Raw genomic sequence first — 21,623 nt, 5'->3', positions numbered from 1 at the left:
CTCACGGCAACTGTGATCCCCATTTTGGGGCCCGGAACCACACTGCGGGAGGAGGTTCCACCCGGAGCGCGACAGGAACACGGCGCCCGTCTGGAACCCGCTCCATCCATCCTTCCCCCGCATCTGCAGCCCCGACGCTCTCTACGGACGCTCCTCAGGAGACCCGCAGCACTTTCCGCTACTTCCCAGCGCTGGCCGGGCTGCAGCTGCTGGCGCTGCTGGCCATGAGCGCGGCCGTGCTCTGGGTCAGCGTGCGGGGCCGCTGAAGCCGTGCAGGGACCCCACGGCCCGGCCGGCTCCGCTCGGCCTCCGAGTGCCCCGGTCCCGACGCCCGGGCAGGGGGAGGCCGCACCGGGGCCCCGCCGGGCCCTTCCCGCTTCCCCCGCCGGCTCCAACAAACGCTCCCGCGGCTCCGACCCTCGTAGCCCCGGCGGCCCCGCTGCCCAGCAGTCCCGGTTCCCCTTCTCCGCCCCAACGGGGCGATGGCGCCGCAGGGGCGGCCCCGGGGGCGGGCCGAGCTCCGCCGAGAGCAGCCGGGAGCGGCACTGGCCGAGCCCCGGTACCCGCAGCGGCCATGCAGCTCCTGCCTCTGCTCGCCTGGGCGCTGCTGCCAGGTAAGGCTGCGCCCGAGCCCCGCCTGCCGGGCCCGCGCCGTCGGGCGGGAGGTGCCGCTGCGGCGGCTGCACTGCCGCGGCTCCGTGTGTCTCCACAGGCTGCGGGGCAGTGACGGGGCCCGGCACCGTGCGGGGCGTCCTGGGCGGTTCCCTGTCGGTCACCTGCAGGTACCGGCCGGGCTGGGAGAAGTTGCCGAAATTCTGGTGCATACCAAGTAGACTTATTGGTGTTACCTGTGAAAAGGACATCGTCATCACCTCGGAGTCGCAGCCCGCGGTGCTGCAGGGCCGCTTCTCCATCTGGGACAACCGCACACACCGGACATTCACGGTGACCGTGGATGGCCTGTCCAAGGAGGACGCGGGCACCTTCCGCTGTGGGGTGCGAACGGAAATGGTTTTGCGTGATGTGAGTGCTGCTGTGAAGGTGATCGTGCTCCCAGGTCAGTCTCTGCACGTATCCCCCACGGAAACGGCGACAACAGGTTTGGGGAGCTGGGGCCAAACCAAGGGTGGAGGTGTCACTCCGAGAGGGGAAGATGGAGAGGGAGGCGGTGCCCACCTGGCACTCCCTGCATCCATCCCTCCTTCCCGTGTGCCAACCCGCCCCTCCAGCCAGACATAGTACACAAACATGTGGTTCATAGTGCCTGTGGAGGGTCTGGCCGAGGTGGACGAGGGCACCTTCTGGTGCGGGGTGTGAATGGGAATGGAGCTGCTTGATGAGATTGCTGCTGTGAAGGGGATCGCGTTCTTGTGCCAGACTCTGCACGTTCCCCCCACAGCACAAGTGACCCACGCGTCGCGGGACTGGGAACAGACTGCGGGAGGAGGTTTCACCCCGAGCGTGACAGGAACACGGGGTCCGGACGCACCGCAGGGAACCCGCGGCTCTTTCCGCTCCTTCCCAGCACTGGCCGGGCTGCAGCTGCTGGCGCTGCTGGCCATGAGCGCGGCCGTGCTCTGGGTCAGCGTGCGGGGCCGCTGAAGCCGTGCAGGGACCCCACGGCCCGGCCGGCGCCGCTCGACCCCCGGACTGGCAGCGGCCGCGGCACCGGGGCCCCGCCGGGCCCTTCCCGCTTCCCCCGCCGGCTTCAACCAAGCCTTCCTGACCCCGCTCGTTATCGCTGCCTCGTCTTCTCGGCGGCCCCGCTGCCCAGCAGTCCCGGTTCCTCTTCTCCGCCCCAACGGGGCGATGGCGCCGCAGGGGCGGCCCCGGGGGCGGCCGAGCTCCGCCGAGAGCAGCCGGGAGCGGCACTGGCTGAGCCCGGGGCGGGTCCCTCTCCATCGCCTGCTCGGACCCGCCGGGCCAGGAAAAAAAGGCGAAACCATGGAGAAAGCGACAACGCTTTTGTTGTCCCGCTGACACCATCGAGAGTGCGGGCTCGAAGCCCGAGGTGGAGAAGGGCCGGTTCTCCATCCGGGACAACCGCAAACACCGTGGCCTTCACCGTGACGGTGGAGCGTCTGTCCCAGGGGGACACTTGCACCTTGGTCTGGGGATGTGAACGGGAATGTCCTCGTTTGGGAATTTCCTCGTTTGATGGCAGTGCTGCTGTGAGGATGATGGCGTTGCCAGGTCAGCACTTGTGAAGCCCGGGTCCAGCCCGGGTGTGTCCTGTACCGAGGGCCGGGAGCGCTGGCTGCAGTGGGGCAGCGTGGGTGAGGAGCCGGGGCAGGAGCCGGGGCAGGAGATGCTGCAGCTCTTGGGGGCATCCAGCAGCACCAGCACACGGGGCAGCCCCTCCGTCCCAAACCCCTCCGAGCCCCAGGGACCCCTCCTGCCCCCCCGGCCCCCGCCCTGCCGGGGCCGTGCCTCCCCTCACGGCCGCCCCGTGCCGGGAGCTGCTCGGCTCCGGGCGCTGCTGGCCCTGGGAAGCCTCGGCCCCTCCTGGCAGCCCCTGCTCTGCACAGGGAAGGGTTTGGGCTGCAGAGAGCCTCTGGCTGTTGAGCTGCAGCTGCCAAAGGAAGACACTTTTGCAATAAAGGCTGGGTATCCTGCAAGGCTGTGTCTGCTGGTCTGTCTGTCTGTGTGTCTGTGTGTCTGCTCCTTCCTTGAGCTGCCAGCACTGCCCGGGATGCCCATGGCAGCCAAAGCTGATGCACACACCTGTGTGGGGACATGCTGCATTGTGCCTGGGGGGACACATGTGGTCACAGGGGCCGTGCAGGCTCCACCATGGCCCAGCTGAGCTTCCTCATGGGGAGAGGAGCCCTCAGCCCCAGCAGCCCCAGCCCTGCCACCTCTGCCTGGTGCACCCAATGCCCATCTCCAGCTTAGCAATAGCCAGGCAAGGGTGTCCTTCCACAACTCTGCCCCCACTCAGCAGCTGCAGGGACTGGGGACACAGGGAGAGGCCTGGAGGGACCTGATCAGAGCATGGGGCTCCTGAGCCACAGAGGGGCTGTGCTGGCAGGAGAAGTGGGTGTTCCTGTCCAGCTGCAGTGCCATAAGTTGGGGTTACTCATTTCATTGCCCTGGGAAGGACAGGGTGGCCGTGCAGGAGCACTGCCAGCCTGGGGGATTGTCTGGCCTTCAGGTGGTCCCTGTGCTGTGCTGAGCTACCTCTGCCCCTGGGTGCCATGCCTGGCCACAGGGGCTGGGCAGTGTGGCACTGAGAGGCAGGCTGTGTCCCGACTTGGGGGCCAGGCTGGAGGAAGAAAGCAGAGTCCTCGGGGGATGGGAAAGGGGACAGTGCACAGCAAGCAATCTCAGTGACCAGGAGAAGCTGAAACTCTAGGAAACAGGAAACGCCATGGTCTTGCTGGATCTCTCACAGCAAGGGAGGTGGTACCAGAGGCAAAAGAGGAAGCAAAGCCCCAGGGACACAATGGAGAGGAGCAGCAGGGCTGCCCCGACGTGTCCATGTGGCTGCCTCGACGTGTCCATGTGACATCGGCGCTGCCGCCAGGTCGGGCTGAGTGCCCGCCGGGGCTGGAGCCCCACGCTGCGCCCAGCAGGGGAAGCGGGAGGTGTCCGGGAGCGGCAGCGCTGCCGTGGGTCTGCACAGGCTCCGGGACAGCGACAGGGCCCGGCACCGTGCGGGGATTCCTGAGGGGAAGCCTGCCGGTCCCGGCACGCACCAGCCTGGCCGGGAGACGCTGCCGAAATTGCGGTGCAAAGCGAGTACACGGACTGCTGTTGCCTGTGCCGCGGGCATCGGCAGCACCGCGAAACTGCAGCCCGAGGTGCGGCAGGGCGGCTTCTCCATCCCGAACAGCTCCGGGCATTCCGGGGGACTGCGGAGCTCTGGCCAAGGAGGATGCGGGCTCGCTCCACTGGGGGATGACAAAGGCATTTTTCCCTTTCCAGGGGAGTGCTGATGTGGAGGTTATCATCACCCCAGTGCGTCCTGGCACGTTTTCGCCGCACTGAAACAGTGACCCCCACGTCGCCGGACTGGGGACAATGCGGGAGGAGGTTTCACCCGGAGCGCGACATGAACACAGGGCCCGTCTGGAACCCGCTCCCTCCATCCTTCCCCCGTGTCTGCAACCCCGACGCTTTCTCCGGACGCTCTGCAGGTGACCGGCGGCACTTTCCGCTACTTCCCAGCGCTGTCCGGGCTGCAGCAGCTGGCGCTGCTGGCCATGATTGCGCCGTGCTCTGGGTCAGCGTGCGGGGCCGCTGAAGCCGTGCAGGGACCCCACGGCCCGGCCGGCGCCGCTCGACCCCCGGACTGGCAGCGGCCGCGGCACCGGGGCCCCGCCGGGCCCTTCCCGCTTCCCCCGCCCGCTTCAATAAAGCCTTCCTGACCCCGCTCGTTATCCCTGCCTCGTCTTCTCTGCAGCCCCGCTGCCCAGCAGTCCCGGTTCCCCTTCTCCGCCCCAACGGGGCGATGGCGCCGCAGGGGCGGCCCCGGGGGCGGGCCGAGCTCCGCCGAGAGCAGCCGGGAGCGGCACTGGCCGAGCCCCGGTACCCGCAGCGGCCATGCAGCTCCTGCCTCTGCTCGCCTGGGCGCTGCTGCCAGGTAAGGCTGCGCCCGAGCCCCGCCTGCCGGGCCCGCGCCGTCGGGCGGGAGGTGCCGCTGCGGCGGCTGCACTGCCGCGGCTCCGTGTGTCTCCACAGGCTGCGGGGCAGTGACGGGGCCCTGCACCGTGCGAGGCGTCCTGGGCGGTTCCCTGTCGGTCACCTGTACCTACCAGCCGGGATTGGAGAATTTGCCGAAGTTCTGGTGCACACCAAGTACAGGGATTTTTTATACCTGTGCTGAGGACATCGTCATCACCTCCGAGTGGCAGCCCGAGGTGCTGCAGGGCCGCTTCTCCATCCGGGACAACCGCCCACACCTGGCATTCACTGTGACCGTGGACGGTCTGTCCAATGAGGACGCGGGCACCTTCCGCTGTGGGGTGCGAACTCGAACATTTTCGCGTGACGAGAGCGCTGATGTGATGGTGATCGTGCTCCCAGGTCAGTCCCTGCACTTATCCCCTACGGCAACAGCGACGACAGGTTTGGGGCGCTGGGGCCAAACCAAGGGTGGAGGCGTCACTCCGAGAGTGGAAGATGGAGAGGGAGGCGGTGCCCACCTGGCACTCCCTGCATCCATCCCTCCTTCCCTTGTGCCACCCCACCCCTCCAGCCGAACATAGCACACACACCGGTTGCTCACAGTGCCTGTGGAGGGTCTGGCCGAGGTGGACGAGGTCACCTTCTGGTGCGGGGTGTGAATGGGAATGGAGCTGCTTGATGAGATTGCTGCTGAGATGGGGATCGCGTTCCTGTGTCAGACTCTGCACGTTCCCCCCACAGCAGCAGTGACCCCCACGTCGCGGGACTGGGAACAGACTGCGGGAGGAGGTTTCACCCCGAGCGTGACAGGAACACGGGGTCCGGACGCACCGCAGGGGACCCGCGGTACTTTCCGCTATTTCCCAGTGCTGGCCGGGCTGCAGCTGCTGGCGCTGCTGGCCATGAGCGCGGCCGTGCTCTGGGTCAGCGTGCGGGGCCGCTGAAGCCGTGCAGGGACCCCACGGCCCGGCCGGCGCCGCTCGACCCCCGGACCGGCAGCGGCCGCGGCACCGGGGCCCCGCCGGGCCCTCCCCGCTTCCCCCGCCGGCTTCAATCAAGCCTTCCTGACCCCGCTCGTTATCGCTGCCTCGTCTTCTCGGCGGCCCCGCTGCCCAGCAGTCCCGGTTCCTCTTCTCCGCCCCAACGGGGCGATGGCGCCGCAGGGGCGGCCCCGGGGGCGGCCGAGCTCCGCCGAGAGCAGCCGGGAGCGGCACTGGCTGAGCCCGGGGCGGGTCCCTCTCCATCGCCTGCTCGGACCCGCCGGGCCAGGAAAAAAAGGCGAAACCATGGAGAAAGCGACAACGCTTTTGTTGTCCCGCTGACACCATCGAGAGTGCGGGCTCGAAGCCCGAGGTGGAGAAGGGCCGGTTCTCCATCCGGGACAACCGCAAACACCGTGGCCTTCACCGTGACGGTGGAGCGTCTGTCCCAGGAGGACACTTCCGCCTTCGTCTGGGAGTTCTGAATGGGAATGTCCTCGTTTGGGAATTTCCTCGTTTGATGGCAGTGCTGCTGTGAGGATGATGGCGTTGCCAGGTCAGCACTTGTGAAGCCCGGGTCCAGCCCGGGTGTGTCCTGTACCGAGGGCCGGGAGCGCTGGCTGCAGTGGGGCAGCGTGGCTGAGGAGCCGGGGCAGGAGCCGGGAGCAGGAGATGCTGCAGCTCTTGGGGGCATCCAGCAGCACCAGCACACGGGGCTGCCCCCCCGTCCCAAACCCCTCCGAGCCCCAGGGACGCCCTCCTGCCCCCCCGGCCCCCACCCTGCCGGGGCCGTGCCTCCCCTCACGGCCGCCCCGTGCCGGGAGCTGCTCGGCTCCGGGCGCTGCTGGCCCTGGGAAGCCTCGGCCCCTCCTGGCAGCCCCTGCGCTGCACAGGGAAGGGTTTGGGCTGCAGAGAGCCTCTGGCTGCTGAGCTGCAGCTGCAAACCGAAGACAATTTTGCAATAAAGGCTGGGTATCCTGCAGGGACGTCTGTGTGTCTGCTCCTTCCTTGAGCTGCCAGCACTGCCCGGGATGCCCATGGCAGCCAAAGCTGATGCACACACCTGTGTGGGGACATGCTGCATTGTGCCTGGGGGGCACATGTGGTCAGGGGAACGTGCAGGCTCCACCATGGCCCAGCTGAGCTTCCTCATGGGGAGAGGAGCCCTCAGCCCCAGCAGCCCCAGCCCTGCCACCTCTGCCTGGTGCACCCAATGCCCATCTCCAGCTTAGCAATAGCCAGGCAAGGGTGTCCTTCCACAACTCTGCCCCCACTCAGCAGCTGCAGGGACTGGGGACACAAGGGGAGGCCTGGAGGGACCAGATCAGAGCATGGGGCTCCTGAGCCACAGAGGGGCTGTGCTGGCAGGAGAAGTGGGTGCTCCTGTCCAGCTGCAGTGCCATAAGTTGGGGTTACTCATTTCATTGCCCTGGGAAGGACAGGGTGGCCGTGCAGGAGCACTGCCAGCCTGGGGGATTGTCTGGCCTTCAGGTGGTCCCTGTGCTGTGCTGAGCTACCTCTGCCCCTGGGTGCCCTGCCTGGCCACAGGGGCTGGGCAGTGTGGCACTGAGAGGCAGGCTGTGTCCCGACTTGGGGGCCAGGCTGGAGGAAGAAAGCAGAGACCCCGGGGCATGGCACAGGGGACAGTGCACAGCAAGCAATCACAGTGACCAGGAGAAGCTGAAACTCTAGGAAACAGGAAACGCCATGGTCTTGCTGGATCTCTCTCAGCAAGGGAGGTGGTACCAGAGGCAAAAGAGGAAGCAAAGCCCCAGGGACACAATGGAGAGGAGCAGCAGGGCTGCCCCGACGTGTCCATGTGGCTGCTGCTGGTGCTGGCCTCGGCGCTGCCGCCAGGTCGGGCTGAGTGCCCGCCGGGGCTGGAGCCCCACGCTGCGCCCAGCAGGGGAAGCGGGAGGTGTCCGGGAGCGGCAGCGCTGCCGTGGGTCTGCACAGGCTCCGGGACAGCGACAGGGCCCGGCACCGTGCGGGGATTCCTGAAGGAAAGCCTGCCGCTCCCAGCACGCACCAGCCTGGCCGGGAGACGCTGCCGAAATTGCGGTGCAAAGCGAGTACACGGACTGCTGTTCCCTGTGCCGCGGGCATCGGCAGCACCGCGAAACTGCAGCCCGAGGTGCGGCAGGGCGGCTTCTCCATCCCGAACAGCTTCGGGCATTCCGGGGGACTGCGGAGCTCTGGCCAAGGAGGATGCGGGCTCGCTCCGCTGGGGGATGCCAAAGGCATTTTCCGCTTTCCACGAGAGTGCTGATGTGGAGGTTATCATCACCCCAGTGCGTCCTGGCACGTTTTCGCCGCAGTGCAACAGTGACCCCCACGTCGCCGGACTGGGGACAATGCGGGAGGAGGTTTCACCCGGAGCGCGACATGAACACAGGGCCCGTCTGGAACCCGCTCCATCCATCCTTCCCCCGTGTCTGCAACCCCGACGCTTTCTCCGGACGCTCTGCAGGTGACCGGCGGCTCTTTCCGCTCCTTCCCAGCGCTGGCCGGGCTGCAGCAGCTGGCGCTGCTGGCCATGATTGCGCCGTGCTCTGGGTCAGCGTGCGGGGCCGCTGAAGCCGTGCAGGGACCCCACGGCCCGGCCGGCGCCTCTCGGCCTCCGAGTGCCCTGGTCCCGACGGCGCGGGCAGGGGGAGGCCGCACCGGGGCCCCGCCGGGCCCTTCCCGCTTCCCCGGCCGGCTTCAATAAAGCCTTCCTGACCCCGCTCGTTATCCCTGCCTCGTCTTCTCTGCAGCCCCGCTGCCCAGCAGTCCCAGTTCCCCTTCTCCGCCCCAACGGGACGATGGCGCCGCAGGGGCGGCCCCGGGGGCGGGCCGAGCTCCGCCGAGAGCAGCCGGGAGCGGCACTGGCCGAGCCCCGGTACCCGCAGCGGCCATGCAGCTCCTGCCTCTGCTCGCCTGGGCGCTGCTGCCAGGTAAGGCTGCGCCCGAGCCCCGCCTGCCGGGCCCGCGCCGTCGGGCGGGAGGTGCCGCTGCGGCGGCTGCACTGCCGCGGCTCCGTGTGTCTCCACAGGCTGCGGGGCAGTGACGGGGCCCGGCACCGTGCGGGGCGTCCTGGGCGGTTCCCTGTCGGTCACCTGTACCTACCAGCCGGGATTGGAGAATTTGCCGAAGTTCTGGTGCACACCAAGTACAGGGATTTTTTATACCTGTGCTGAGGACATCGTCATCACCTCCGAGTGGCAGCCCGAGGTGCTGCAGGGCCGCTTCTCCATCTGGGACAACCGCACACACCTGGCATTCACTGTGACCGTGGACGGTCTGTCCAATGAGGACGCGGGCACCTTCCGCTGTGGGGTGCGAACTCGAACATTTTCGCGTGACGAGAGCGCTGATGTGAAGGTGATCGTGCTCCCAGGTCAGTCTCTGCACGTATCCCCCACGGCAACAGCGACGACAGGTTTGGGGCGCTGGGGCCAAACCAAGGGTGGAGGTGTCACTCCGAGAGGGGAAGATGGAGAGGGAGGCGGTGCCCATCTGGCACTCCCTGCATCCATCCCTCCTTCCCTTCTGCCACCCCACCCCTCCAGCCGGACCAACCACACACACCGGTTGCTCACAGTGCCTGTGGAAGGTCTGGCCGAGGAGGACAAGGGCACCTTCTGGTGCGGGGTGTGAATGGAATGGAGCTGCTTGATGAGATTGCTGCTGTGAAGGGGATCGCGTTCTTGTGTCAGACTCTGCGCGTTCCCCCACAGCAGCAGTGACCCCCACGTCGCGGGACTGGGGACAGACTGCGGGAGGAGGTTTCACCCCGAGCGTGACAGGAACACGGGGCCCGGACGCACCGCAGGGAACCCGCGGCACTTTCCGCTACTTCCCAGTGCTGGCCGGGCTGCAGGTGCTGGCACTGCTGGCCATGAGCGCGGCCGTGCTCTGGGTCAGCGTGCGGGGCAGCTGAAGCCGTGCAGGGACCCCACGGCCCGGCCGGCGCCTCTCAACTCCCGAGTGCCCCGGTCCCGACGGCGCGGGCAGGGGGCCGCGGCACCGGGGCCCCGCCGGGCCCTCCCCGCTTCACCCGCCGGCTTCAATAAAGCCTTCCTGACCCCGCTCGTTATCGCTGCCTCGTCTTCTCGGCGGCCGCGCTGCCCAGCAGTCCCGGTTCCCCTTCCCCGCCCCAACGGGGCGATGGCGCCGCAGGGGCGGCCCCGGGGGCGGGCCGAGCTCCGCCGAGAGCAGCCGGGAGCGGCACTGGCCGAGCCCCGGTACCCGCAGCGGCCATGCAGCTCCTGCCTCTGCTCGCCTGGGCGCTGCTGCCAGGTAAGGCTGCGCCCGAGCCCCGCCTGCCGGGCCCGCGCCGTCGGGCGGGAGGTGCCGCTGCGGCGGCTGCACTGCCGCGGCTCCGTGTGTCTCCACAGGCTGCGGGGCAGTGACGGGGCCCTGCACCGTGTGGGGATACCTGGGGGATTCCCTGTCGGTCACCTGCACGTACCGGAGGGGCTGGGAGAAGTTGCCGAAGTTCTGGTGCATACCAATGACAGAGATTGTTTATACCTGTGCCTGGGACATCGTCATCACCTCGGAGTCGCAGCCCGAGGTGGTGCAGGGCCGCTTCTCCATCCGGGACAACCGCGCACACCGGACATTCACGGTGACCGTGGATGGTCTGTCCAAAGAGGACGAGGGCACCTTCCGCTGTGGGGTGCGAACGGGAGCATTTTCGTTTGATGAGAGCGCTGATGTGAAGGTGATCGTGCTCCCAGGTCAGTCTCTGCACGTATCCCCCACGGCAACAGGGACAACAGGTTTGGGGAGCTGAGGCCAGCCCAAAGGTGGAGGTGTCACCCCGAGAGGGGAAGATGGAGAGGGAGGCGGTGCCCATCTGGCACTCCCTGCATCCATCCCTCCTTCCCTTCTGCCACCCCGCCCCTCCAGCGGGACATAGCACACACACCGGTTGTTCACGGTGACTGAGGAGGGTCTGGCCGAGGAGGACAAGGGCACCTTCTGGTGCGGGGTGTGAATGGGAATGGAGCTGCTTGATGAGATTGTTGCTGTGAAGGGGATCGCGTTCCTGTCTCAGACTCTGCGCGTTCCCCCCACAGCAGCAGTGACCCCCACGTCGCAGGACTGGGAACAGACTGCGGGAGGAGGTTTCACCCCGAGCGTGACAGGAACACGGGGTCCGGACGCACCTCAGGGGACCCGCGGCACATTCCGCTATTTCCCAGTGCTGGCCGGGCTGCAGCTGCTGGCACTGCTGGCCATGATTGCGGCCGTGCTCTGGGTCAGTGTGCGGGGCCGCTGAAGCCGTGCAGGGACCCCACGGCCCGGCCGGCGCCGCTCGACCCCCGGACTGGCAGCGGCCGCGGCACCGGGGCCCCGCCGGGCCCTCCCCGCTTCCACGGCCGGCTTCAACCAAGCCTTCCTGACCCCGCTCGTTATCGCTGCCTCGTCTTCTCGGCGGCCCCGCTGCCCAGCAGTCCCGGTTCCCCTTCTCCGCCCCAACGGGGCGATGGCGCCGCAGGGGCGGCCCCGGGGGGGGCCGAGCTCCGCCGAGAGCAGCCGGGAGCGGCACTGGCTGAGCCCGGGGCGGGTCCCTCTCCATCGCCTGCTCGGACCCGCCGGGCCAGGAAAAAAAGGCGAAAACGTGGAGAAGGCGACAACACTTTCTGTGGTAGCGCTGACACCATCGAGAGTGCGGGCTCGAAGCCCGAGGTGCAGAAGGGCCGGTTCTCCATCCGGGACAACCGCAAACACCGTGGCCTTCACGGTGACGGTGGAGCGTCTGTCCCAGGAGGACACTTGCACCTTGGTTTGGGGGTGTGAACGGGAATGTCCTCGTTTGGGAATTTCCTCGTTTGATGGCAGTGCTGCTGTGAGGATGATGGCGTTGCCAGGTCAGCACTTGTGAAGCCCGGGTCCAGCCCGGGTGTGTCCTGTACCGAGGGCCGGGAGCGCTGGCTGCAGTGGGGCAGCGTGGGTGAGGAGCCGGGGCAGGAGCCGGGGCAGGAGATGCTGCAGCTCCTGGGGGCATCCAGCAGCACCAGCACACGGGGCTGCTCCCCCGTCCCAAACCCCTCCGAGCCCCAGGGACCCCTCCTGCCCCCCCGGCCCCCGCCCTGCCGGGGCCGTGCCTCCCCTCACGGCCGCCCCGTGCCGGGAGCTGCTCGGCTCCGGGCGCTGCTGGCCCTGGGAAGCCTCGGCCCCTCCTGGCAGCCCCTGCTCTGCACAGGGAAGGGTTTGGGCTGCAGAGAGCCTCTGGCTGTTGAGCTGCAGCTGCCAAAGGAAGACACTTTTGCAATAAAGGCTGGGTATCCTGCAAGGCTGTGTCTGCTGGTCTGTCTGTCTGTGTGTCTGTGTGTCTGCTCCTTCCTTGAGCTGCCAGCACTGCCCGGGATGCCCATGGCAGCCAAAGCTGATGCACACACCTGTGTGGGGACATGCTGCATTGTGCCTGGGGGGACACATGTGGTCACAGGGGCCGTGCAGGCTCCACCATGGCCCAGCTGAGCTTCCTCATGGGGAGAGGAGCCCTCAGCCCCAGCAGCCCCAGCCCTGCCACCTCTGCCTTGTGCACCCAATGCCCATCTCCAGCTTAGCAATAGCCAGGCAAGGGTGTCCTTCCACAACTCTGCCCCCACTCAGCAGCTGCAGGGACTGGGGACACAGGGAGAGGCCTGGAGGGACCTGATCAGAGCATGGGGCTCCTGAGCCACAGAGGGGCTGTGCTGGCAGGAGAAGTGGGTGTTCCTGTCCAGCTGCAGTGCCATAAGTTGGGGTTACTCATTTCATTGCCCTGGGAAGGACAGGGTGGCCGTGCAGGAGCACTGCCAGCCTGGGGGATTGTCTGGCCTTCAGGTGGTCCCTGTGCTGTGCTGAGCTACCTCTGCCCCTGGGTGCCATGCCTGGCCACAGGGGCTGGGCAGTGTGGCACTGAGAGGCAGGCTGTGTCCCGACTTGGGGGCCAGGCTGGAGGAAGAAAGCAGAGTCCTCGGGGGATGGGAAAGGGGACAGTGCACAGCAAGCAATCTCAGTGACCAGGAGAAGCTGAAACTCTAGGAAACAGGAAACGCCATGGTCTTGCTGGATCTCTCACAGCAAGGGAGGTGGTACCAGAGGCAAAAGAGGAAGCAAAGCCCCAGGGACACAATGGAGAGGAGCAGCAGGGCTGCCCCGACGTGTCCATGTGGCTGCCTCGACGTGTCCATGTGACATCGGCGCTGCCGCCAGGTCGGGCTGAGTGCCCGCCGGGGCTGGAGCCCCACGCTGCGCCCAGCAGGGGAAGCGGGAGGTGTCCGGGAGCGGCAGCGCTGCCGTGGGTCTGCACAGGCTCCGGGACAGCGACAGGGCCCGGCACCGTGCGGGGATTCCTGAGGGGAAGCCTGCCGGTCCCGGCACGCACCAGCCTGGCCGGGAGACGCTGCCGAAATTGCGGTGCAAAGCGAGTACACGGACTGCTGTTGCCTGTGCCGCGGGCATCGGCAGCACCGCGAAACTGCAGCCCGAGGTGCGGCAGGGCGGCTTCTCCATCCCGAACAGCTCCGGGCATTCCGGGGGACTGCGGAGCTCTGGCCAAGGAGGATGCGGGCTCGCTCCACTGGGGGATGACAAAGGCATTTTTCCCTTTCCAGGGGAGTGCTGATGTGGAGGTTATCATCACCCCAGTGCGTCCTGGCACGTTTTCGCCGCACTGAAACAGTGACCCCCACGTCGCCGGACTGGGGACAATGCGGGAGGAGGTTTCACCCGGAGCGCGACATGAACACAGGGCCCGTCTGGAACCCGCTCCCTCCATCCTTCCCCCGTGTCTGCAACCCCGACGCTTTCTCCGGACGCTCTGCAGGTGACCGGCGGCACTTTCCGCTACTTCCCAGCGCTGTCCGGGCTGCAGCAGCTGGCGCTGCTGGCCATGAGCGCGGCCGTGCTCTGGGTCAGCGTGCGGGGCCGCTGAAGCCGTGCAGGGACCCCACGGCCCGGCCGGCGCCGCTCGACCCCCGGACTGGCAGCGGCCGCGGCACCGGGGCCCCGCCGGGCCCTTCCCGCTTCCCCCGCCCGCTTCAATAAAGCCTTCCTGACCCCGCTCGTTATCCCTGCCTCGTCTTCTCTGCAGCCCCGCTGCCCAGCAGTCCCGGTTCCCCTTCTCCGCCCCAACGGGGCGATGGCGCCGCAGGGGCGGCCCCGGGGGCGGGCCGAGCTCCGCCGAGAGCAGCCGGGAGCGGCACTGGCCGAGCCCCGGTACCCGCAGCGGCCATGCAGCTCCTGCCTCTGCTCGCCTGGGCGCTGCTGCCAGGTAAGGCTGCGCCCGAGCCCCGCCTGCCGGGCCCGCGCCGTCGGGCGGGAGGTGCCGCTGCGGCGGCTGCACTGCCGCGGCTCCGTGTGTCTCCACAGGCTGCGGGGCAGTGACGGGGCCCTGCACCGTGCGAGGCGTCCTGGGCGGTTCCCTGTCGGTCACCTGTACCTACCAGCCGGGATTGGAGAATTTGCCGAAGTTCTGGTGCACACCAAGTACAGGGATTTTTTATACCTGTGCTGAGGACATCGTCATCACCTCCGAGTGGCAGCCCGAGGTGCTGCAGGGCCGCTTCTCCATCCGGGACAACCGCCCACACCTGGCATTCACTGTGACCGTGGACGGTCTGTCCAATGAGGACGCGGGCACCTTCCGCTGTGGGGTGCGAACTCGAACATTTTCGCGTGACGAGAGCGCTGATGTGATGGTGATCGTGCTCCCAGGTCAGTCCCTGCACTTATCCCCTACGGCAACAGCGACGACAGGTTTGGGGCGCTGGGGCCAAACCAAGGGTGGAGGCGTCACTCCGAGAGTGGAAGATGGAGAGGGAGGCGGTGCCCACCTGGCACTCCCTGCATCCATCCCTCCTTCCCTTGTGCCACCCCACCCCTCCAGCCGAACATAGCACACACACCGGTTGCTCACAGTGCCTGTGGAGGGTCTGGCCGAGGTGGACGAGGTCACCTTCTGGTGCGGGGTGTGAATGGGAATGGAGCTGCTTGATGAGATTGCTGCTGAGATGGGGATCGCGTTCCTGTGTCAGACTCTGCACGTTCCCCCCACAGCAGCAGTGACCCCCACGTCGCGGGACTGGGAACAGACTGCGGGAGGAGGTTTCACCCCGAGCGTGACAGGAACACGGGGTCCGGACGCACCGCAGGGGACCCGCGGTACTTTCCGCTATTTCCCAGTGCTGGCCGGGCTGCAGCTGCTGGCGCTGCTGGCCATGAGCGCGGCCGTGCTCTGGGTCAGCGTGCGGGGCCGCTGAAGCCGTGCAGGGACCCCACGGCCCGGCCGGCGCCGCTCGACCCCCGGACTGGCAGCGGCCGCGGCACCGGGGCCCCGCCGGGCCCTCCCCGCTTCCCCCGCCGGCTTCAATCAAGCCTTCCTGACCCCGCTCGTTATCGCTGCCTCGTCTTCTCGGCGGCCCCGCTGCCCAGCAGTCCCGGTTCCTCTTCTCCGCCCCAACGGGGCGATGGCGCCGCAGGGGCGGCCCCGGGGGCGGCCGAGCTCCGCCGAGAGCAGCCGGGAGCGGCACTGGCTGAGCCCGGGGCGGGTCCCTCTCCATCGCCTGCTCGGACCCGCCGGGCCAGGAAAAAAAGGCGAAACCATGGAGAAAGCGACAACGCTTTTGTTGTCCCGCTGACACCATCGAGAGTGCGGGCTCGAAGCCCGAGGTGGAGAAGGGCCGGTTCTCCATCCGGGACAACCGCAAACACCGTGGCCTTCACCGTGACGGTGGAGCGTCTGTCCCAGGAGGACACTTCCGCCTTCGTCTGGGAGTTCTGAATGGGAATGTCCTCGTTTGGGAATTTCCTCGTTTGATGGCAGTGCTGCTGTGAGGATGATGGCGTTGCCAGGTCAGCACTTGTGAAGCCCGGGTCCAGCCCGGGTGTGTCCTGTACCGAGGGCCGGGAGCGCTGGCTGCAGTGGGGCAGCGTGGCTGAGGAGCCGGGGCAGGAGCCGGGAGCAGGAGATGCTGCAGCTCTTGGGGGCATCCAGCAGCACCAGCACACGGGGCTGCCCCCCCGTCCCAAACCCCTCCGAGCCCCAGGGACGCCCTCCTGCCCCCCCGGCCCCCGCCCTGCCGGGGCCGTGCCTCCCCTCACGGCCGCCCCGTGCCGGGAGCTGCTCGGCTCCGGGCGCTGCTGGCCCTGGGAAGCCTCGGCCCCTCCTGGCAGCCCCTGCGCTGCACAGGGAAGAGTTTGGGCAGCAGAAAGCCTCTGGCTGCTGAGCTGCAGCTGCAAACCGAAGACAACTTTGCAATAAAGGCTGGGTATCCTGCAGGGACGTCTGTGTGTCTGCTCCTTCCTTGAGCTGCCAGCACTGCCCGGGATGCCCATGGCAGCCAAAGCTGATGCACACACCTGTGTGGGGACATGCTGCATTGTGCCTGGGGGGCACATGTGGTCAGGGGAACGTGCAGGCTCCACCATGGCCCAGCTGAGCTTCCTCATGGGGAGAGGAGCCCTCAGCCCCAGCAGCCCCAGCCCTGCCACCTCTGCCTGGTGCACCCAATGCCCATCTCCAGCTTAGCAATAGCCAGGCAAGGGTGTCCTTCCACAACTCTGCCCCCACTCAGCAGCTGCAGGGACTGGGGACACAAGGGGAGGCCTGGAGGGACCAGATCAGAGCATGGGGCTCCTGAGCCACAGAGGGGCTGTGCTGGCAGGAGAAGTGGGTGTTCCTGTCCAGCTGCAGTGCCATAAGTTGGGGTTACTCATTTCATTGCCCTGGGAAGGACAGGGTGGCCGTGCAGGAGCACTGCCAGCCTGGGGGATTGTCTGGCCTTCAGGTGGTCCCTGTGCTGTGCTGAGCTACCTCTGCCCCTGGGTGCCCTGCCTGGCCACAGGGGCTGGGCAGTGTGGCACTGAGAGGCAGGCTGTGCCCCGATATGGGGGCCAGGCTGGAGGAAGAAAGCAGAGACCCCGGGGCATGGCACAGGGGACAGTGCACAGCAAGCAATCACAGTGACCAGGAGAAGCTGAAACTCTAGGAAACAGGAAACGCCATGGTCTTGCTGGATCTCTCTCAGCAAGGGAGGTGGTACCAGAGGCAAAAGAGGAAGCAAAGCCCCAGGGACACAATGGAGAGGAGCAGCAGGGCTGCCCCGACGTGTCCATGTGGCTGCTGCTGGTGCTGGCCTCGGCGCTGCCGCCAGGTCGGGCTGAGTGCCCGCCGGGGCTGGAGCCCCACGCTGCGCCCAGCAGGGGAAGCGGGAGGTGTCCGGGAGCGGCAGCGCTGCCGTGGGTCTGCACAGGCTCCGGGACAGCGACAGGGCCCGGCACCGTGCGGGGATTCCTGAAGGAAAGCCTGCCGCTCCCAGCACGCACCAGCCTGGCCGGGAGACGCTGCCGAAATTGCGGTGCAAAGCGAGTACACGGACTGCTGTTCCCTGTGCCGCGGGCATCGGCAGCACCGCGAAACTGCAGCCCGAGGTGCGGCAGGGCGGCTTCTCCATCCCGAACAGCTTCGGGCATTCCGGGGGACTGCGGAGCTCTGGCCAAGGAGGATGCGGGCTCGCTCCGCTGGGGGATGCCAAAGGCATTTTCCGCTTTCCACGAGAGTGCTGATGTGGAGGTTATCATCACCCCAGTGCGTCCTGGCACGTTTTCGCCGCAGTGCAACAGTGACCCCCACGTCGCCGGACTGGGGACAATGCGGGAGGAGGTTTCACCCGGAGCGCGACATGAACACAGGGCCCGTCTGGAACCCGCTCCATCCATCCTTCCCCCGTGTCTGCAACCCCGACGCTTTCTCCGGACGCTCTGCAGGTGACCGGCGGCTCTTTCCGCTCCTTCCCAGCGCTGGCCGGGCTGCAGCTGCTGGCGCTGCTGGCCATGATTGCGCCGTGCTCTGGGTCAGCGTGCGGGGCCGCTGAAGCCGTGCAGGGACCCCACGGCCCGGCCGGCGCCTCTCGGCCTCCGAGTGCCCTGGTCCCGACGGCGCGGGCAGGGGGAGGCCGCACCGGGGCCCCGCCGGGCCCTTCCCGCTTCCCCGGCCGGCTTCAATAAAGCCTTCCTGACCCCGCTCGTTATCCCTGCCTCGTCTTCTCTGCAGCCCCGCTGCCCAGCAGTCCCAGTTCCCCTTCTCCGCCCCAACGGGACGATGGCGCCGCAGGGGCGGCCCCGGGGGCGGGCCGAGCTCCGCCGAGAGCAGCCGGGAGCGGCACTGGCCGAGCCCCGGTACCCGCAGCGGCCATGCAGCTCCTGCCTCTGCTCGCCTGGGCGCTGCTGCCAGGTAAGGCTGCGCCCGAGCCCCGCCTGCCGGGCCCGCGCCGTCGGGCGGGAGGTGCCGCTGCGGCGGCTGCACTGCCGCGGCTCCGTGTGTCTCCACAGGCTGCGGGGCAGTGACGGGGCCCGGCACCGTGCGGGGCGTCCTGGGCGGTTCCCTGTCGGTCACCTGTACCTACCAGCCGGGATTGGAGAATTTGCCGAAGTTCTGGTGCACACCAAGTACAGGGATTTTTTATACCTGTGCTGAGGACATCGTCATCACCTCCGAGTGGCAGCCCGAGGTGCTGCAGGGCCGCTTCTCCATCTGGGACAACCGCACACACCTGGCATTCACTGTGACCGTGGACGGTCTGTCCAATGAGGACGCGGGCACCTTCCGCTGTGGGGTGCGAACTCGAACATTTTCGCGTGACGAGAGCGCTGATGTGAAGGTGATCGTGCTCCCAGGTCAGTCTCTGCACGTATCCCCCACGGCAACAGCGACGACAGGTTTGGGGCGCTGGGGCCAAACCAAGGGTGGAGGTGTCACTCCGAGAGGGGAAGATGGAGAGGGAGGCGGTGCCCATCTGGCACTCCCTGCATCCATCCCTCCTTCCCTTCTGCCACCCCACCCCTCCAGCCGGACCAACCACACACACCGGTTGCTCACAGTGCCTGTGGAAGGTCTGGCCGAGGAGGACAAGGGCACCTTCTGGTGCGGGGTGTGAATGGAATGGAGCTGCTTGATGAGATTGCTGCTGTGAAGGGGATCGCGTTCTTGTGTCAGACTCTGCGCGTTCCCCCACAGCAGCAGTGACCCCCACGTCGCGGGACTGGGGACAGACTGCGGGAGGAGGTTTCACCCCGAGCGTGACAGGAACACGGGGCCCGGACGCACCGCAGGGAACCCGCGGCACTTTCCGCTACTTCCCAGTGCTGGCCGGGCTGCAGGTGCTGGCACTGCTGGCCATGAGCGCGGCCGTGCTCTGGGTCAGCGTGCGGGGCAGCTGAAGCCGTGCAGGGACCCCACGGCCCGGCCGGCGCCTCTCAACTCCCGAGTGCCCCGGTCCCGACGGCGCGGGCAGGGGGCCGCGGCACCGGGGCCCCGCCGGGCCCTCCCCGCTTCACCCGCCGGCTTCAATAAAGCCTTCCTGACCCCGCTCGTTATCGCTGCCTCGTCTTCTCGGCGGCCGCGCTGCCCAGCAGTCCCGGTTCCCCTTCCCCGCCCCAACGGGGCGATGGCGCCGCAGGGGCGGCCCCGGGGGCGGGCCGAGCTCCGCCGAGAGCAGCCGGGAGCGGCACTGGCCGAGCCCCGGTACCCGCAGCGGCCATGCAGCTCCTGCCTCTGCTCGCCTGGGCGCTGCTGCCAGGTAAGGCTGCGCCCGAGCCCCGCCTGCCGGGCCCGCGCCGTCGGGCGGGAGGTGCCGCTGCGGCGGCTGCACTGCCGCGGCTCCGTGTGTCTCCACAGGCTGCGGGGCAGTGACGGGGCCCTGCACCGTGTGGGGATACCTGGGGGATTCCCTGTCGGTCACCTGCACGTACCGGAGGGGCTGGGAGAAGTTGCCGAAGTTCTGGTGCATACCAATGACAGAGATTGTTTATACCTGTGCCTGGGACATCGTCATCACCTCGGAGTCGCAGCCCGAGGTGGTGCAGGGCCGCTTCTCCATCCGGGACAACCGCGCACACCGGACATTCACGGTGACCGTGGATGGTCTGTCCAAAGAGGACGAGGGCACCTTCCGCTGTGGGGTGCGAACGGGAGCATTTTCGTTTGATGAGAGCGCTGATGTGAAGGTGATCGTGCTCCCAGGTCAGTCTCTGCACGTATCCCCCACGGCAACAGGGACAACAGGTTTGGGGAGCTGAGGCCAGCCCAAAGGTGGAGGTGTCACCCCGAGAGGGGAAGATGGAGAGGGAGGCGGTGCCCATCTGGCACTCCCTGCATCCATCCCTCCTTCCCTTCTGCCACCCCGCCCCTCCAGCGGGACATAGCACACACACCGGTTGTTCACGGTGACTGAGGAGGGTCTGGCCGAGGAGGACAAGGGCACCTTCTGGTGCGGGGTGTGAATGGGAATGGAGCTGCTTGATGAGATTGTTGCTGTGAAGGGGATCGCGTTCCTGTCTCAGACTCTGCGCGTTCCCCCCACAGCAGCAGTGACCCCCACGTCGCAGGACTGGGAACAGACTGCGGGAGGAGGTTTCACCCCGAGCGTGACAGGAACACGGGGTCCGGACGCACCTCAGGGGACCCGCGGCACATTCCGCTATTTCCCAGTGCTGGCCGGGCTGCAGCTGCTGGCACTGCTGGCCATGATTGCGGCCGTGCTCTGGGTCAGTGTGCGGGGCCGCTGAAGCCGTGCAGGGACCCCACGGCCCGGCCGGCGCCGCTCGACCCCCGGACTGGCAGCGGCCGCGGCACCGGGGCCCCGCCGGGCCCTCCCCGCTTCCCCCGCCGGCTTCAACCAAGCCTTCCTGACCCCGCTCGTTATCGCTGCCTCGTCTTCTCGGCGGCCCCGCTGCCCAGCAGTCCCGGTTCCCCTTCTCCGCCCCAACGGGGCGATGGCGCCGCAGGGGCGGCCCCGGGGGGGGCCGAGCTCCGCCGAGAGCAGCCGGGAGCGGCACTGGCTGAGCCCGGGGCGGGTCCCTCTCCATCGCCTGCTCGGACCCGCCGGGCCAGGAAAAAAAGGCGAAAACGTGGAGAAGGCGACAACACTTTCTGTGGTAGCGCTGACACCATCGAGAGTGCGGGCTCGAAGCCCGAGGTGCAGAAGGGCCGGTTCTCCATCCGGGACAACCGCAAACACCGTGGCCTTCACCGTGACGGTGGAGCGTCTGTCCCAGGAGGACACTTCCGCCTTCGTCTGGGAGTTCTGAATGGGAATGTCCTCGTTTGGGAATTTCCTCGTTTGATGGCAGTGCTGCTGTGAGGATGATGGCGTTGCCAGGTCAGCACTTGTGAAGCCCGGGTCCAGCCCGGGTGTGTCCTGTACCGAGGGCCGGGAGCGCTGGCTGCAGTGGGGCAGCGTGGGTGAGGAGCCGGGGCAGGAGCCGGGGCAGGAGATGCTGCAGCTCCTGGGGGCATCCAGCAGCACCAGCACACGGGGCTGCTCCCCCGTCCCAAACCCCTCCGAGCCCCAGGGACGCCCTCCTGCCCCCCCGGCCCCCACCCTGCCGGGGCCGTGCCTCCCCTCACGGCCGCCCCGTGCCGGGAGCTGCTCGGCTCCGGGCGCTGCTGGCCCTGGGAAGCCTCGGCCCCTCCTGGCAGCCCCTGCGCTGCACAGGGAAGGGTTTGGGCTGCAGAGAGCCTCTGGCTGCTGACCTGCAGCTGCCAAAGGAAGACAATTTTGCAATAAAGGCTGGGTATCCTGCAAGGCTGTGTCTGCTTGTCTGTCTGTCTGTCTGTCTGCTCCTTCCTTGAGCTGCCAGCACTGCCCGGGATGTCCATGGCAGCCAAAGCTGATGCACACACCTGTGTGGGAACATGCTGCATTGTGCCTGGGGGGGACATGTGGTCACGGGGGCCGTGCAGGCTCCACCATGGCCCAGCTGAGCTTCCTCATGGGGAGAGGAGCCCTCAGCCCCAGCAGCCTCAGCCCTGCCACCTCTGCCTGGTGCACCCAATGCCCATCTCCAGCTTAGCAATAGCCAGGCAAGGGTGTCCTTCCACAACTCTGCCCCCACTCAGCAGCTGCAGGGACTGGGGACACAGGGAGAGGCCTGGAGGGACCAGATCAGAGCATGGGGCTCCTGAGCCACAGAGGGGCTGTGCTGGCAGGAGAAGTGGGTGCTCCTGTCCAGCTGCAATGCCATAAGTTGGGG

The 21,623-nt window shown here is 67.6% G+C and overlaps 7 protein-coding genes across 13 annotated transcripts; all 7 read left to right on the top strand.

Annotated features, from left to right (window-relative positions):
• Positions 1 to 190: 190 nt before the first annotated feature.
• Positions 191 to 2,601, top strand: LOC141731217 (CMRF35-like molecule 6). The gene is made up of 3 exons (XM_074555073.1): positions 191 to 614; positions 713 to 1,057; positions 1,400 to 2,601. The coding sequence occupies exons 1-3, from the start codon at positions 575 to 577 to the stop codon at positions 1,600 to 1,602; spliced, it is 588 nt and encodes a 195-aa protein (XP_074411174.1). The 5' UTR covers positions 191 to 574; the 3' UTR covers positions 1,603 to 2,601.
• Positions 2,602 to 4,197: 1,596 nt separating this feature from the next.
• On the top strand, positions 4,198 to 6,584 carry LOC141731218 (CMRF35-like molecule 6). Of its 2 annotated transcripts, none has more exons than XM_074555075.1 (3): positions 4,198 to 4,585; positions 4,684 to 5,028; positions 5,374 to 6,584. In XM_074555075.1, the coding sequence occupies exons 1-3, from the start codon at positions 4,546 to 4,548 to the stop codon at positions 5,571 to 5,573; spliced, it is 585 nt and encodes a 194-aa protein (XP_074411176.1). In that variant the 5' UTR covers positions 4,198 to 4,545; the 3' UTR covers positions 5,574 to 6,584. The 2 variants fall into 2 exon arrangements, with proteins under 2 accessions (XP_074411176.1, XP_074411175.1); XM_074555074.1 differs by having other exon boundaries at positions 5,371 to 6,584.
• A 1,822-nt stretch (positions 6,585 to 8,406) lies between these two features.
• Positions 8,407 to 9,589, top strand: LOC141731206 (CMRF35-like molecule 2). Of its 2 annotated transcripts, none has more exons than XM_074555033.1 (3): positions 8,407 to 8,545; positions 8,644 to 8,988; positions 9,332 to 9,589. In XM_074555033.1, exons 1-3 carry the CDS (start codon positions 8,506 to 8,508, stop codon positions 9,529 to 9,531), a joined length of 585 nt encoding a protein of 194 aa, XP_074411134.1. In that variant the 5' UTR covers positions 8,407 to 8,505; the 3' UTR covers positions 9,532 to 9,589. The 2 variants fall into 2 exon arrangements, with proteins under 2 accessions (XP_074411134.1, XP_074411133.1); XM_074555032.1 differs by having other exon boundaries at positions 9,329 to 9,589.
• Positions 9,590 to 9,622: 33 nt separating this feature from the next.
• LOC141731203 (CMRF-35-like molecule 4) lies at positions 9,623 to 11,878 on the top strand. Of its 2 annotated transcripts, none has more exons than XM_074555024.1 (3): positions 9,623 to 9,890; positions 9,989 to 10,333; positions 10,679 to 11,878. In XM_074555024.1, exons 1-3 carry the CDS (start codon positions 9,851 to 9,853, stop codon positions 10,876 to 10,878), a joined length of 585 nt encoding a protein of 194 aa, XP_074411125.1. In that variant the 5' UTR covers positions 9,623 to 9,850; the 3' UTR covers positions 10,879 to 11,878. The 2 variants fall into 2 exon arrangements, with proteins under 2 accessions (XP_074411125.1, XP_074411124.1); XM_074555023.1 differs by having other exon boundaries at positions 10,676 to 11,878.
• Positions 11,879 to 13,453: 1,575 nt separating this feature from the next.
• Positions 13,454 to 15,831, top strand: LOC141731226 (CMRF35-like molecule 6). Of its 2 annotated transcripts, none has more exons than XM_074555112.1 (3): positions 13,454 to 13,863; positions 13,962 to 14,306; positions 14,652 to 15,831. In XM_074555112.1, the coding sequence occupies exons 1-3, from the start codon at positions 13,824 to 13,826 to the stop codon at positions 14,849 to 14,851; spliced, it is 585 nt and encodes a 194-aa protein (XP_074411213.1). In that variant the 5' UTR covers positions 13,454 to 13,823; the 3' UTR covers positions 14,852 to 15,831. The 2 variants fall into 2 exon arrangements, with proteins under 2 accessions (XP_074411213.1, XP_074411212.1); XM_074555111.1 differs by having other exon boundaries at positions 14,649 to 15,831.
• A 1,853-nt stretch (positions 15,832 to 17,684) lies between these two features.
• On the top strand, positions 17,685 to 18,867 carry LOC141731209 (CMRF35-like molecule 2). 2 transcript variants are annotated; one of them, XM_074555061.1, is made up of 3 exons: positions 17,685 to 17,823; positions 17,922 to 18,266; positions 18,610 to 18,867. In XM_074555061.1, the coding sequence occupies exons 1-3, from the start codon at positions 17,784 to 17,786 to the stop codon at positions 18,807 to 18,809; spliced, it is 585 nt and encodes a 194-aa protein (XP_074411162.1). In that variant the 5' UTR covers positions 17,685 to 17,783; the 3' UTR covers positions 18,810 to 18,867. The 2 variants fall into 2 exon arrangements, with proteins under 2 accessions (XP_074411162.1, XP_074411161.1); XM_074555060.1 differs by having other exon boundaries at positions 18,607 to 18,867.
• A 33-nt stretch (positions 18,868 to 18,900) lies between these two features.
• On the top strand, positions 18,901 to 21,187 carry LOC141731211 (CMRF-35-like molecule 4). 2 transcript variants are annotated; one of them, XM_074555065.1, is made up of 3 exons: positions 18,901 to 19,168; positions 19,267 to 19,611; positions 19,957 to 21,187. In XM_074555065.1, the coding sequence occupies exons 1-3, from the start codon at positions 19,129 to 19,131 to the stop codon at positions 20,154 to 20,156; spliced, it is 585 nt and encodes a 194-aa protein (XP_074411166.1). In that variant the 5' UTR covers positions 18,901 to 19,128; the 3' UTR covers positions 20,157 to 21,187. The 2 variants fall into 2 exon arrangements, with proteins under 2 accessions (XP_074411166.1, XP_074411165.1); XM_074555064.1 differs by having other exon boundaries at positions 19,954 to 21,186.
• The last annotated feature ends 436 nt before the right edge of the window (positions 21,188 to 21,623 follow it).

The sequence above is a fragment of the Zonotrichia albicollis genome, chromosome 19 (genome assembly GCF_047830755.1).
Source record: "Zonotrichia albicollis isolate bZonAlb1 chromosome 19, bZonAlb1.hap1, whole genome shotgun sequence".
In the NCBI taxonomy this organism is placed as follows: Eukaryota; Metazoa; Chordata; class Aves; order Passeriformes; family Passerellidae; genus Zonotrichia; species Zonotrichia albicollis.
The sequence above is the reverse complement of the archived record's forward strand: the minus strand, read 5'-3'. Positions and strand labels throughout refer to the sequence as shown.

What these genes read in the sequence shown, in the direction of transcription:
- LOC141731217 (XM_074555073.1), top strand. Translation starts at nt 575, where the DNA reads ATGCAGCTCCTGCCTCTGCTCGCCTGGGCGCTGCTGCCAG. An exon ending in CGCCTGGGCGCTGCTGCCAG is followed by an intron (nt 615 to 712) that starts GTAAGGCTGCGC and finishes GTGTCTCCACAG; the next exon opens with GCTGCGGGGCAGTGACGGGG. An exon ending in GAAGGTGATCGTGCTCCCAG is followed by an intron (nt 1,058 to 1,399) that starts GTCAGTCTCTGC and finishes TTCCCCCCACAG; the next exon opens with CACAAGTGACCCACGCGTCG.
- LOC141731218 (XM_074555074.1), top strand. Translation starts at nt 4,546, where the DNA reads ATGCAGCTCCTGCCTCTGCTCGCCTGGGCGCTGCTGCCAG. An exon ending in CGCCTGGGCGCTGCTGCCAG is followed by an intron (nt 4,586 to 4,683) that starts GTAAGGCTGCGC and finishes GTGTCTCCACAG; the next exon opens with GCTGCGGGGCAGTGACGGGG. An exon ending in GATGGTGATCGTGCTCCCAG is followed by an intron (nt 5,029 to 5,370) that starts GTCAGTCCCTGC and finishes TTCCCCCCACAG; the next exon opens with CAGCAGTGACCCCCACGTCG.
- LOC141731206 (XM_074555032.1), top strand. Translation starts at nt 8,506, where the DNA reads ATGCAGCTCCTGCCTCTGCTCGCCTGGGCGCTGCTGCCAG. An exon ending in CGCCTGGGCGCTGCTGCCAG is followed by an intron (nt 8,546 to 8,643) that starts GTAAGGCTGCGC and finishes GTGTCTCCACAG; the next exon opens with GCTGCGGGGCAGTGACGGGG. An exon ending in GAAGGTGATCGTGCTCCCAG is followed by an intron (nt 8,989 to 9,328) that starts GTCAGTCTCTGC and finishes GTTCCCCCACAG; the next exon opens with CAGCAGTGACCCCCACGTCG.
- LOC141731203 (XM_074555023.1), top strand. Translation starts at nt 9,851, where the DNA reads ATGCAGCTCCTGCCTCTGCTCGCCTGGGCGCTGCTGCCAG. An exon ending in CGCCTGGGCGCTGCTGCCAG is followed by an intron (nt 9,891 to 9,988) that starts GTAAGGCTGCGC and finishes GTGTCTCCACAG; the next exon opens with GCTGCGGGGCAGTGACGGGG. An exon ending in GAAGGTGATCGTGCTCCCAG is followed by an intron (nt 10,334 to 10,675) that starts GTCAGTCTCTGC and finishes TTCCCCCCACAG; the next exon opens with CAGCAGTGACCCCCACGTCG.
- LOC141731226 (XM_074555111.1), top strand. Translation starts at nt 13,824, where the DNA reads ATGCAGCTCCTGCCTCTGCTCGCCTGGGCGCTGCTGCCAG. An exon ending in CGCCTGGGCGCTGCTGCCAG is followed by an intron (nt 13,864 to 13,961) that starts GTAAGGCTGCGC and finishes GTGTCTCCACAG; the next exon opens with GCTGCGGGGCAGTGACGGGG. An exon ending in GATGGTGATCGTGCTCCCAG is followed by an intron (nt 14,307 to 14,648) that starts GTCAGTCCCTGC and finishes TTCCCCCCACAG; the next exon opens with CAGCAGTGACCCCCACGTCG.
- LOC141731209 (XM_074555060.1), top strand. Translation starts at nt 17,784, where the DNA reads ATGCAGCTCCTGCCTCTGCTCGCCTGGGCGCTGCTGCCAG. An exon ending in CGCCTGGGCGCTGCTGCCAG is followed by an intron (nt 17,824 to 17,921) that starts GTAAGGCTGCGC and finishes GTGTCTCCACAG; the next exon opens with GCTGCGGGGCAGTGACGGGG. An exon ending in GAAGGTGATCGTGCTCCCAG is followed by an intron (nt 18,267 to 18,606) that starts GTCAGTCTCTGC and finishes GTTCCCCCACAG; the next exon opens with CAGCAGTGACCCCCACGTCG.
- LOC141731211 (XM_074555064.1), top strand. Translation starts at nt 19,129, where the DNA reads ATGCAGCTCCTGCCTCTGCTCGCCTGGGCGCTGCTGCCAG. An exon ending in CGCCTGGGCGCTGCTGCCAG is followed by an intron (nt 19,169 to 19,266) that starts GTAAGGCTGCGC and finishes GTGTCTCCACAG; the next exon opens with GCTGCGGGGCAGTGACGGGG. An exon ending in GAAGGTGATCGTGCTCCCAG is followed by an intron (nt 19,612 to 19,953) that starts GTCAGTCTCTGC and finishes TTCCCCCCACAG; the next exon opens with CAGCAGTGACCCCCACGTCG.